The sequence below is a fragment of the Tursiops truncatus genome, chromosome 16 (genome assembly GCF_011762595.2).
Source record: "Tursiops truncatus isolate mTurTru1 chromosome 16, mTurTru1.mat.Y, whole genome shotgun sequence".
Taxonomy (NCBI): Eukaryota; Metazoa; Chordata; class Mammalia; order Artiodactyla; family Delphinidae; genus Tursiops; species Tursiops truncatus.
This window is the reverse complement of record NC_047049.1, coordinates 36,468,227-36,481,206: the sequence shown is the minus strand read 5'-3', so window position 1 is coordinate 36,481,206 and position 12,980 is coordinate 36,468,227. Positions and strand designations below refer to the sequence as shown.

The 12,980-nt window shown below is 43.8% G+C and overlaps 2 protein-coding genes across 2 annotated transcripts in view; one reads left to right on the top strand and one right to left on the bottom strand.

Annotated features, from left to right (window-relative positions):
• Positions 1–12,980, bottom strand: part of LIPA (lipase A, lysosomal acid type) — a 101,068-nt gene that overhangs the window by 57,100 nt on the left and 30,988 nt on the right. The window lies entirely within an intron of this gene.
• On the top strand, positions 6,473–7,801 carry LOC101322148 (interferon-induced protein with tetratricopeptide repeats 2). Its single transcript, XM_004332715.4, is given in 2 exon segments — positions 6,473–7,149; positions 7,152–7,801. Coding segments are annotated over 2 exon segments (1,233 nt in total). The 5' UTR covers positions 6,473–6,566.

Sequence of the window (12,980 nt, the reverse complement as noted above, 5' to 3'; positions counted from 1 at the left end):
TGGTACTAAGCTGAGTCTGACCCCACCATGCCACTGGGGGCATTCAGGGGTTAATTGTTACTGGTGTGTCGCTGTATGGGGTGGTGCCCTTCTGGGGGCCATTTGCAGAAATGACTAGGAGTGTCTTGGATAGATTTTAAGGTAACGGAAGAGAAAATGGGAACACAGATTTGGTGTGAGGAACGTGACTCAGTGTGAAAGGGAGGGGAGGTTTGGGGAGTATTTTTCATTCTAGATCTGCCTTCCCTTCCTGCCCAGCCTAGGCTCTTACTTGTGTAGGTAAAAGAACATTAAAGCTCTTCTGTCACTACAGTTTCCATATGTGGTAACCCAGCTACATGCAGGGAGTCAAGGCAAACCTTTCTGCCAGTTCACTGGGGAGCACGTGGCCTGGCCAAGGACACCAGGCTCAGCTTGGGCTTTGGAGAGAGCAGTGACAGGAGTGGCATGGGAAGCAGGGAGGAGAAGCACCATGGAGATTCCATGGAGCTCCCAGACATATTTGGGAGTGGGGGGTAGACTAGGGCAGGGCTGGATTCTGCTCTTGTGGGTGGAAATGGAGCCAGAGAAACAGGGTTTTACTTCTCTCTTCTGTTTCTCTCATGGAGATGCCGGTTTTGACTCCAGGCTGGAATGACCTGGGAATCACTGGTGACAGTAGGGGTATGAAACCAGTTACACTTATTGAAAGCCTGTCATTGCTGGAACTCATTGAAAACAAGCTTATTTTACAAAGCCAATGAAAAGAACTTGTAAGACTTGTTATAATTTAGTGAAATTGATCAATAAAAAGAATTTACTCTGCATAGATGTGGATAACAAACAAATGAAAAAAATCTCCAAGATTAGAACCTATTAAGGCTATCATATCCTATTTGCATCAAAAACTTGTGGTCGTATGGTCCTCCTCTCTCCCCTCAGTCTCTCTTAGCCATGTCAGGCCTGTCAATCAGGAGGTGTCCAGTATCTGGGAGCATCTCAGCATCTACACTCAGGTCTCCACTCACCCAGCAGCTTCTCCCGGAAGAGCAGCTAGGAATCCTGGGGATAGGGACTCCCACTGGGTCACCTTTAATTGTGGTGAAGTGTTCTGCTTTTCAATCAAGTACTGTGGTTACCATGGGCAAGGCGCTGTGTTAGGCAGAGTGGGGAAATCTGCAGGGCTCCACACACCGCCTTCACCCTTAGGAGTGTTTGGGGAGAGTGAACACACTGAAATTAGAAAAGGAAGAGAGAAGAAAGCAACAGAAGGACAGTGTCATGTAGTGTTCATGTCCTGATGTAGTCTCATTTGTTTACTTTTGCTTTTAGTGCTTGTGCTTCTGGTGTCATATCCAAAAAAATCATTGTCAAGACGGATGTCAAGGAGCTTTCTCTGCAAGGACAATTTTAACGGACCCTGGAGGGGTGGAGAGCGCTGTCAGGTTTCCCCACTAGGGGGCGGGCTTGGCCACCTCACCGGCCCCTCGTGAGCTGGGCGGTGGTGGCCTGTCCATCTTCTTTCCCCGCAAAGGTTTCCACAGCCCCTTCAGAAGTGAGTGCTTGAAAAACACCATTTTTCTTTTGTAGTTCTTGAAAAGGACTACTCATAAAATTAAGAAAATACAGAAAACCACAAAGAAAATTTATCCACAGTCTCAGAACACTGGGATTCCACTAGCATTTTAGTGTGGAATGAGTTGACTTTTCCTTTTTAAAGTAGCAACTGGCATCTCAATTCCTTTTGTGTGTGGGGGGTTCTATTTTCTTTCTTCATGTTTTTTTTTCTTTTTTTGAGAAAAATAAACTGGTTCATTTTCTGTGTTCAGAGTGGGAGGACATCTTGTCCCTGGATACAGGAAGGTAAGAGATGGGGTATGGGGACCGGGTGTCCTCTGACAAAAGGGATTCAGAGCTGGGAGGAAGCTGGGTGACCTGGCTTTTTTTGGGCAACAAATGCAAAATCATTTGTTGCACTGTGTGAATGGGTATTTTAGGGGTGCTGTGCGGAGGTGTTAATTTCACATCTAGGTCAAAACAAACACCATAAACATGGAGTCTGGGAAGAGGGAACTCAGGAGGCCCTGAACACAGAAACCCACGTGAAGCTGCAGAAATCTGGAGCTTTGGACTTCAGGCATTTGGACTTCGACAGTCTGTGGTGGATTGACAGGGGTGAGTCAGCTATACCTGGAAATCTGGGGAAAGGAAAACATCTGGCTGGGTTATTGTGTCATGCTAGAAATATACCACTGGAATCATGCTGTTATTATATATATATATGTATGTATCAATACACCACTACTCCTTCCAGTGACCACGGGCGACATCAGCTACCAATTCATGGGAGCTGATACTCAAGAAGAAACTTTCTGCTCATCTTGGCGTAACCATAATACCCATTCTGGAGAGGACAATCCTCTTATAATGCCTTTGATTCAAGGCTTCCCACTTTGCCTCCAACTTTTCTCTCTAGCTCTAAACAATGACATGCCATCAAATGGAATGCTCTCTGTTGCCCAATAAAGCCTTCACTGTTCTTGTATTATTTGGTAAGTCTTTGGAAGTCTCCAGCAGTGCTCCCACCTCAATAACATTCCAGCATCCCTCAGCAAGCATCCAAGAGCTGCTTCTGCAGCAAATCTTCTAACCATTTATGCCTCAGAGAATTTTATGTGATCACTTCTTCATTTAAATCTTCACAGCACTCTGCACCTTTTAGTAAAACCCTAGCAAGTGTTTTGCCACCAAGACTTCTTCCATGGTTACTGCTTTTTGTTTCCTGTTTAAGAAACCAACTCTGCCCCAATTTACCTAAGTATCAATTAGATCACATTTTTGACAGCCAGGAAAGAAGTCTGCTAGGAAAAATACTGTAAAGTGGGGAGCAGCGAGGAGCCTGCTAAGGAGAGGACCAGGCCACAATTGTCAGGACTTTATCGATCACTTAGTCAAAAGATTTAGCCAATGTATAGACAGAGATGGTATGTTTGGGATGTTCAATGAGATATTCCTGTAGGTCATTTGTTGTAATTACAGGAATTTGGGAGTTCCCTGGTGGCCTAGTGGTGAGGATGTGGCGCTTTCACTGCAGAGGCCCAGGTTCGATCCCTGGTCAGGGAACCATCCTGTATGTCGTGCAGCGCAGCCAAAAAATACCACAATAATAATAATAATAAATTTTAAAAAAAATAACAGAAATTTGAAGTAAAAGGAGGTAGAGTGAATAACACTATGTGCCATTTCCTCAAGATGCTCTGTGAATATGAAGACTGTATTGGGCCATAGAGCAAGGACTAACACCCTACTGCCAGTTGCTTTCATAAATATGTCTTACTGGAACATGTATTGTCTATGACTGCTTTTGTAGTGTAACAGCAGAGTTAAGGGGTTGAGACAGAGACTGTGTTGCCCACAATGCTGAAAATAGTTACTATCTGGCCCTTTAAAAATGTTAGCAATCTCTGCTAGAGAACATTATTATAGCTGTGATTACCATTCCTGGGATCCTTGAGACTCACCAGATGGTAGAAACTGCTGATGGTGTGCCAGGGACCCCTGGACAAAAGTGCAGACACCCTCTGGGGTATTTTTTGGTTATTTGAAATGTTTCAATGCTTCCTATGAGACATACTTTAATTAAATAATAACAAGAATCTAAAATAGAGCAAAGGATTGCCTCTGGTCTTGCATTCTGCTGTAAGAATATTTGCACACTTGTTGCTTTAAACTGTCTTTGTTAGAGAAGAGAGAATGGAAACCCAAGTGAAAATGAGAGACATATATGGATGTCGTCATTGCCAGTCATTTGGGGATAATTAGAGAAGGAGACAGATGATCTTGAGGGAAAGGACCATATCCACGGACATAGGATAGGTCCACAGTGCCTGATTCCAGGCAGCCTTTGGTGTGGGTCCTCTTAAAAGGGGGGATGCTCAAGTCTCTGCTCTGCTCAGTCCCCAGAAGCAGCCCACAAGTTAAAAAGAGAGACCTCTGTGTTGGACAGCTAACCAGGGCAGATCATGTCTTCATAGATTCTTAATTAGGCAATAAAGGGATTTTTTTAAAAAAATCATTTTTGACTGATGTCTGTCCCTTAGCATCCTGGATCTTGTATTCATTGACTCAAACAACAATACTGTTTATGCTACTGAAATCTGGCAAGATGAAGAAAATTTCCCCTGATCCTTGGACCGTGACAAGAGACTATGGGTAAGGATGGGGTCTGGGGCTCCCAGCAAGAACTGTCATTTCTATGTCTGATGGAAGGGAGGTGACTTCCCTGAGGATCGATGCAGAATGGTTTCATTTCTTGGTGCTGCTGCTATTATTAGCAGAGGCTTCTGGTGCTACGACTTCTGTCATCATCCCAGAAATCAAGAATGCATTGCTCAACAATGACGTTTCTTTTCCTGTACACACACACACACACACACACACACACATTTGGTTGGCTGAAATGGCAGTGTATTTGCTGTGTGGTACTGTGTAAGAAACTAGCTCTTTCAGTTCCTCATCTGAAAATGGGGTTATTGACCACCTACCTCCTGGGCCTGTTGTGAATATCAAATAAGATGATCCCTGTGAATGGCCTCACTTGATTAATGTAGCTTGTTGTTGCCCATAATGATAACAGTAGTAACAAATAACATTTTCAGATGCTTTCCATGTGCCAGGCAATGTTACAGGCACTTTATATGTATCTCATTTAATCCTCACAAAAGATATAAGAAATCTAAGCTCAGAAAGGCTAAACAACTTGCACAAGGTCACAGAAAGAATGTGCTAATTTCATCTGCCAATTAGTTCTCAGGTCCTGAGTCCTGGTTTTTAAGGTTTCCTTTCTTTTTCTGTGTAAATCAGGTTCCTGGCAGGAAACTGATGTTGAACTCAAGCTGAGTAATTAAAGAAAGTTGAATAAGAAGTGGTTTGGGTTCAGAGATAAGAAGAGATGATGTAATACACTGGGGCTAATAACACACTAGGTTCCCAAGCCGCAAGAGAAAGAAGTTATAGGAACCTGAAAAAAGAATTGTAAACAGAAGGCCAACTGACAGCACCTGTGGGCTTCAGGAGAGGAACGTTCTGCAGGGTGGAAGCCCCAGAAGTGAATACTCGAGGATACCACTCCCTCCCTCTGAGCTCTTGTGTCTCCCTTTGGCCAAACCCACTGGGAAGCCAGAGACCATGGAGCTCCCTCTCTGACGGTGACAGTCTGGTGGGGAAGGTTGCAGAGTGGATCTGAAGGGGCAAGTGGAAACTATCGAGTCCTGACTCCATGGAGTCATAATGCTTACATTTCTTGGTTTACAAAATGCATGCTCAAAAGCAAAAACTTAGAGGTAGAGGAGAAGGAAACACAGAGAAATAAATAAAGATAAAAAGTATTGCTAACATTTTGGTGTATACCTTCCCTAAGAGGCAAACTTAGAGAACCACCCTCACATGTCACTATCAAATCTTCTACCTGCCTAAATCTATGCCTTCAGCCTGCCTTCCCCTCCATAGTTTGGATGAATTATCCCTAGTGTTTTAAAAAAAATGGTTGAGCATCATAATTTTGTTCTAGTTCACATCCCATTTCACCTCGTTAAAGACTTCTCTACAGCAATTATCAGCTCTTTGGTATCAGTTTTTCCATCCCTACTGCATCACTCTCATCAGCACATAAACATTCACTAATATCACCCACTTTCAAAAATAATCTCCCCTCAGCCATCTCCAGCCATAGCCACCCTACTTCCTGCCTTTGCAGCGAAACTTCTCAGAGGAACTATCTCCTCACTTCTTGTTTTCTCAACTCATCCCAAAGGAGCATTTACTTCATCACTTTTGTTTGTTTGTTTGTGGTACGCGGGCCTCTCACTGTTGTGGCCTCTCCCGTTGCGGGGCACTGGCTCCGGACGCGCAGGCTCAGCGGCCATGGCTCACGGGCCCAGCCGCTCTGCGGCATGTGGGATCTTCCTGGACCGGGGCACGAACCCATGTCCCCTGCATCGGCAGGCGGACTCTCAACCACTGCGCCACCAGGGAAGCCTAGAAAGGATATTCCTTAAAAAAAATTTTTTTAATTAACTTTTATTGGAGTATGGTTGCTTTACAACGTTGTGTTAGCCTCTACTGCACAACAAAATAAATCAGCCAGACACATACAGATATCCCCTCCCTTTTGGGCTTCCCTCCCACTTAGGTTACCACAGTGCATTATGTAGAGTTCCCTGTGCTATACAGTGTGTTCCCATCAGTAGTCTATCTTATACATAGTATCAATAGTGTATATGTTTCAATCCCAGTCTTCCAATAGAATATTCTTTTTTGATTGGGGTTGACACCCTTTAGGAGAAGGAGAATGCTATTTGTCATGCTCCCCATTTCTTGTCTGGTGAATCTGTGCTATGTCTCAGAGTGTTCATCTTTCTGTTTTTTCCCCCCACAGAGAGACCACAAAGAACTCCTTGGACAGCAGCCTACGGCAACTAAAATGCCATTTCACCTGGAACTTGGTAGAGGGAGAAAATTCCTTGGATGATTTTGAAGACAGAGTGTGTAACCTGATTGAGTTTCAGAACAGCGAATTCCAAGCCACAATGTGCAACATATTGGCCTACACAAAACACTGCAGAGGCCAGCACAAGGCAGCCCTGGGATGCTTACAGCAGGCTGAAGAGTTCATCCAGCGAGAGCACGCTGACCAGGCAGAGATCAGAAGCCTGGTCACCTGGGGGAACTACGCCTGGGTCTACTACCACCTGGGAAGATTCTCAGAAGCTCAGGTTTATGTAGACAAGGTGCAACAAGTGTGCCGGAAGTATTTCAGCCCCTACAGAACTGAGAGTCCTGAGATGGATTGTGAGGGAGGGTGGACACGGTTAAGGTGTGGAGGAAACCAAAATGAAAGGGCCAAGGTGTGTTTTGAGAAGGCTCTGGAAAAGAAACCCAAGAACCCAGAATTCTCCTCTGGACGGGCCATCGCGAGCTACCGTCTGGATAACTGGCCACCGTCTCAGAATCCCGTTGACCCTTTGAGGCAAGCCATTCAGCTGAATCCTGACAACCAGTATGTCAAAGTCCTCCTGGCCCTGAAACTTCAAAAGATTAATAAAGAAGGTGAAGGAGAGAGGTTAGTCAAAGCAGCTTTGGAGAAAGCCCCATTGGCAACACATGTGCTTCGTGGGCAGCAAAGCTGTATTGAAGAAAAGGTGACCTGGACCAAGCTATAGAACTCCTGAGAAAGGCTCTAAAATGCGTGCCAAACAACACCTACCTGCATCGCCACATTGGGTGCTACTATAGGGCCAAAGTCCCTGAAATACAGAAAATGGGTGGGAAAAGGGAGAAGTTACAGGAACTAATAGGACACGCTCTAGGTCATTTAAAGAGAGCTGATGAGAGCGGTGGAAATTTCTTCCACATCTGCTTCTATCTCGCCTGCCTCTCTTCACAAGCCGGTCGGTATGAAGAAGCAGAGTATTACTTTCAAAAAGAATTCAGCAAAGAGCTTCCTCCTGTAGCCAAACAAGCGCTCCATCTGCAATATGGCAACTTTCAGCTGTATCAAATGAAGTGTGAAGACAAGGCCATCCACCATTTTACGACGGGTGTGAAAATAAACCAGGAGTCAAAGGAGAGAGAAAAAATGTAAAACAGACTGCAAAAATTTGCCAAAATCAAGCTCTCAAAAAACGGAGCAGATCCCAAGGCTTTGCATCTCTTGGCGTTTCTTCAGGAACTGAATGGAGAAATGCAGCCAGCAGAGAGAAACTCTGAGAGGGGTTTGGACTCTGGAAACCTCATCCCTTTAGCATCTTTAGCTGAGGAATAAGGAATCGGAATGTGGTACCCATAGGGCTACTGCTGGAAGGCAGCTGACACCCTTCCACCAAGTTGGTATTCAAAATATTTAACAACTGGTATGGCCTAGGCATGGACTTAGACCCTGGCCACAGTACTGGATCAGGGTTAAGGAGAAACTCTGCTAGGCAAGTGTTAACACTTGAATTGCTCAGGGAGTTCTGGGAGGGGGACTAGACTGGGGGCAGGTCCTGGGGCTCAGTAAAGGGGCTATTTCCCGATTGACCTCTTGGGAGCAGTTGGCACTGTGACATTCCCTCTGTGGGGTGATGTCTTGGGGTTTTTTTCTATGTTTCTATAAAGCAGTCAGATACCTCACACCTGTAACACTGTGGTCCTTTTTAGCAATGTTTTTTCCATCCTTGGAGTCATTTTAGATCCTGTACAGATTGGCCCTGTGATACAGTTCAACGCAGGCTGCCCCAAAATATGCCAGTGGCATATTGATTATTTTGAATTTGTTGCTCGAGAAAACAGCCAGTGCAAGAAGAACACTCTGACCCTCCTCTGAAAGCAGGAAATAAATCTCCCACGTGAAAGGTACCCTCAGTGTAGCAGGAGGTAGCGAGACATCCTTGTCGCCAGAGATAGGGAATTGAGGGCTGAGAAGGCTATGTAAACCAGTTCTGCTTAGATTCTCCACTAATTAGTCCCCAAGCCCAAGTTTCTTTGCCTTGTCAATTCCTCACAAATTTATTATTTCTTTGCCTAAAAGATATAAAAGCTGCTTGCTTTGGTCACTTCTTAGGCTGTATCTATGAGACCTCCATATGTATGAAATTAACTTAGATTTTCTCCTGTTCATTTGTCTTGTGTCAATTTAATTATTAGATCAGCCAAAGGAACCCCAAAGGGTAAGGCGAAATTTCCCCTCCCCGACACGAATGTGTTGTGTCCATCCAAAGGCTGGGGGACCAAAGACACGAATAGACACGAATGTGTTGTGTCCATCCAAAGGCTGGGGGACCAAAGCCTAGAGAGGGCTGGCTGTCCTCTCTCTCTACCTTCTGCCTTTTCCCCCCATCTCCTCAGAAAAGCCTCCATCTAGGATTGTCTCTACAAACTCTACAAACAACATGAGTTCAACTGTCCCATTAACTGAAGGGGGAGGAGAGTTTTTAGAAAAAGAGAGCAGAGAACAGGTCAAATCTAGTAGGAACATATCTAAAAGAAATGGGGTCAGGCAACCACAATACAAGAGTTTCAGGAGGCATGTGGGGAGATTTCACCTTCTTTCTGCCCCCCGCCCCGTAATCATAACACAGCATGTGAAGGATTAAAAAGTAGATTCTGTACAATATGCTAGAAACCAAAATAATACTTTTCTTTAAAACTTATATGGAAAAATGTCTTACCAGTAGGAATGGGGAAAGAGTAGGCAAAAGAGAAGGAGAGAAGAATGCTGGGTTGTCATTGTACATTATAATCATATGGAGAGAATTTCATTTTCTTAGCCACTATTGGGAAAATTTCTTTATAACATGAAGACTTGCTTTATTCAAAAACGCTTTGATGAGCGCAGGTTCAAGATGATAGGAAAGCGGCTGGACAGAGGAATTATTTGGTGGTTAAGGACCTAGTGAAAGGTCTTAGGAAATAATAATGGAGGTTTTTTTCCCCTATTAGAAATATTGTATATTAGGTGATATAAAACGTCATTTAACCCTGAAAATCTTGAGGGAAACCACAAAAGTCATGGTACGCCTGGGGCAGTTGGGATTTTCTGGGTAAATATTGAATGGCCAGGGACAGACATCAAGGTTGGTGTGAATCAAAACAGTCAGCTGACCCAGCATGAGACCACCCGTCACCCTCTGGGTTGCAAAATGATTGCCTGTTGGAATTAATTTAAATTTACATGGTGGTTGTCAGGGGCTGGGGTGTGGCGGGGCATAGGAGAGATGTAGTTTAAGGGTATAAGCTTCCAACTGGTAGATAAATAAGACCTGGAGGTTTAATGCACAGTATAGTGAATATTTTTTGTTTTAAAAACAGCGTGGTGTGCACTTGAGATCATCAGTATACATAGTGTGAATGCCTGAAAAAGTCATCGATTTAATTAATAAATAACTTAGGTGCGATGGGACATAAAGGCGTGTTCTGTTTTTTCTGAAATTTTACTGTACCTTAAATCTTCCAGACTCAACTACTGATAAATACAATGTTACACTGAGCATGAACTGGCTCCATGTAACACGGACTGGTCTAACTTCATGACCACTGAATAGAACCACCATTTCTTCTACAGCTTTAAGAGTCCAGGGCTTCAGCTTACACCCTGACACCACCACCAAGCAGCCCGTGTACATAAACACCCTGCCCCCATAGGGAAGCAGGTGGCCTGCTGCCCTTCTCTCTGCTAGATCTTGTTAACATCTTGTGCTTCCACCCACATTCTCTCTCCTCTTCTGATGTCCATTACGAGAAAGGAGGAGTATCTCCAATTCTGTGGTAGGTCCCATCCTGGAGGCAATCTAAACACACGTGGGAGAATTTTTTCTGTTAAGTAAAGAACAGAGAGAGACAGGAAGCCGTGAAGTCTCTCTTGTTTCTCAAGAGGCCTCCAGTGGAAAATACAATTCACACCAGCCGCAAAGGTAAACTTATTCGATGGCACTGACTTGGACAAGTGTCCGTTGCAGGCGAAGATTTAGCTAACTTGGCCTGAGTAACTTATTATCGGATCTGGTGCCTGGGGAGAAAAACTGCGAGTGTCCTGAGTGGAGGGTAAGATGGGCAGGCATGCTGACCTTGAGAGAGGACCATCGGTGCCTGCAGAGTGCTAAAGAAGGTACCCCAGGTGTACGTGACCTTGTCCTTGCATGTCATGCCACCAAAACCCTAGCTGGAACAGGAGCCCGAAACGAAAAAAGGTAGAAAGGGTAGGGAAGAGATGTATGTCACATTACACTTAATATTTATTGGAGGACTTAAAGCTAAGAGACATGATTCGAAAACAATCAAAACAATTATGTATGTAGCTCTTGTTTCCTGAAATCTCACTACCCAGAAATAACAAATGGAGCCACATTAATTGGAATGCCTTGTAATTCCCTGGCTCTTAACCTATCTCTCAGTGCATTTCCCTCCCCTCAGATACTCACCAGATAAATAACAAGCCCCCAACAGGTGTCTCCTAAGTGTGGATGAACAAGTCTGTCAGACTTATCTGATAACATCTGCTTCTTGCATGGCTCCAGCACCCACAATGTCCTCTGCCCACAAAACTGCTTCAATACAGCTCGTCATTCTCTGTATTTGATTGTCACCTGGGGAGTACTGATATCCCTGCCAAAGACATTCTCAAGTGTGTTGATGCCCATGAAGGCATGAGGAGAATTTCTCTCATCCTGCTTGGGTTCTAAGTGATACTAATTATTCCTCAGCCTCAGAGTCCTCAGCAAAAGATTCATCAGCCTCTGCCCCCAGCCCCCTTTTCCACAGAACTTTCATCTTTCTTTCCACTTCATGTCAGCTGACTTGTACAATGTGTGTCCAGGGCGACTGGAAGCATGGACGTGTGAGAATCCTGAAGATAAACACAGATAGGGTCCCTACCATGTGCAGGGTCAACCCTGGATGCCAGTGTGGAAAATGTGGGTTCCAACTAGAGACCATGTACTCCTGTTCCCTCCCTTCCTCCACCATTTCCCCCATCAGCTCTTTTGGGGAGAAGTAACTTGCTTTGACTAATTACAAAATTTCCTTATGACTTACAGCATAGTTGCCTCCCAAGAAGGTAATCTATACCTTCTTGGGAGGCCACAAAGAGGGAAACTGACTAAAATCTTCTCTGTAAAAATGGTACAGTGCCATTGGAAAAACAGTTTGGCAGCTCCTCAAATGGTTAGACACAGAAAATTAGCACAGGACCCAGCCATTTTATTCCTAGGTATATACCCAAGAGAAATGGAAACGCACATTCACATAAATCTGTACATGAATGTTTATAGTAGTATTCACAGTAGCCGAAAGGTGGATCCATCCACTGATGAACTGATGTATTAAATAAAGTATCTCCGTACAGTGGAATATTATTCAGCAATAAAAATAAAGTCCTTACTGATACATGCTACAACATGGATGAAATTTGAAAATATTATGCTAAATGAAAGAAGCCAGTCACAAAAGGTCACATATTGTATGATTCTATTTATACGAAATGTCCAAAGTAGGTGAATCTATAAGAGACAGAAAGTAGATTGGTGGTTGCCTAGGCCTGGGAGGGATGGAAGGACTGGAGGTGACAGCAAAGGGGGGTAGGGCTTCTTTTTGGGGTAATGAGAATATTCTAAAATTGACTGTGGTGACGGTTGCACAGCTCTGTGAAATGCTGAAACTATTGAACTGTATAGTTTAAATGGGTGAACTGTACAGTATGTGGATTATATTTCAATATGGCTATTTAAAAAAGAATGACTACTCTTGTTATAAATGTATATAAAGAAAGCAAGCTTTCCTTTCATCACCTTCTATTTTTAACCTCTAAATTTGTTGGCACTGTGTTGTGCCCTTCTTATTACTAACATTTTAAGTACCATCATTACTTTTGCACCCAAGAGACATGCTGGAGAAATTCTATATTCTATTTTCTGAGTAGGGTGTGGGTATGAAAATCTGGTCCCACTTGTTTTATTTTTAAATACCCATTCTCAGGAACCATTCATCAGCAAATTGGCACAAAGGAAGAGTTTAAAAGCAGAAGAAAATGTGATTCACCGTGTAAGTCTAAATGTACATGTGTACAAATTTAAGCACACTATGAATTTCTTCACACACAGAATGTTAGTCAACTACCATAGGCAGCTGTTGCAAATACCATGCTAATTCATGAGTGCTGCGTAAGCCAGGAATTAGAACAAGAAAAGCAGCAAGAAATGGGCAGCTGGTGCAACTGTACTGGAAAACAACTTCATAATGTAAGATCTACTGCATTCAGGCTGAGGGGAAGGCTTTGGCCAGTTCAGTAACTTTGCCTTTTCTCTGATCTCATCACTTCCGATCATTTCCGCACTTCAAAGCAGTGTCTATCCCTAAAATCAGCACCCTCACCACACAGACATTTTTATGACACAATTTCCTTTCTCTTTGAGCAAAGAAGGCAAGAGATAGAGACACATTTTCCCTGGGCTGGATGTTTAAGGTTTCAG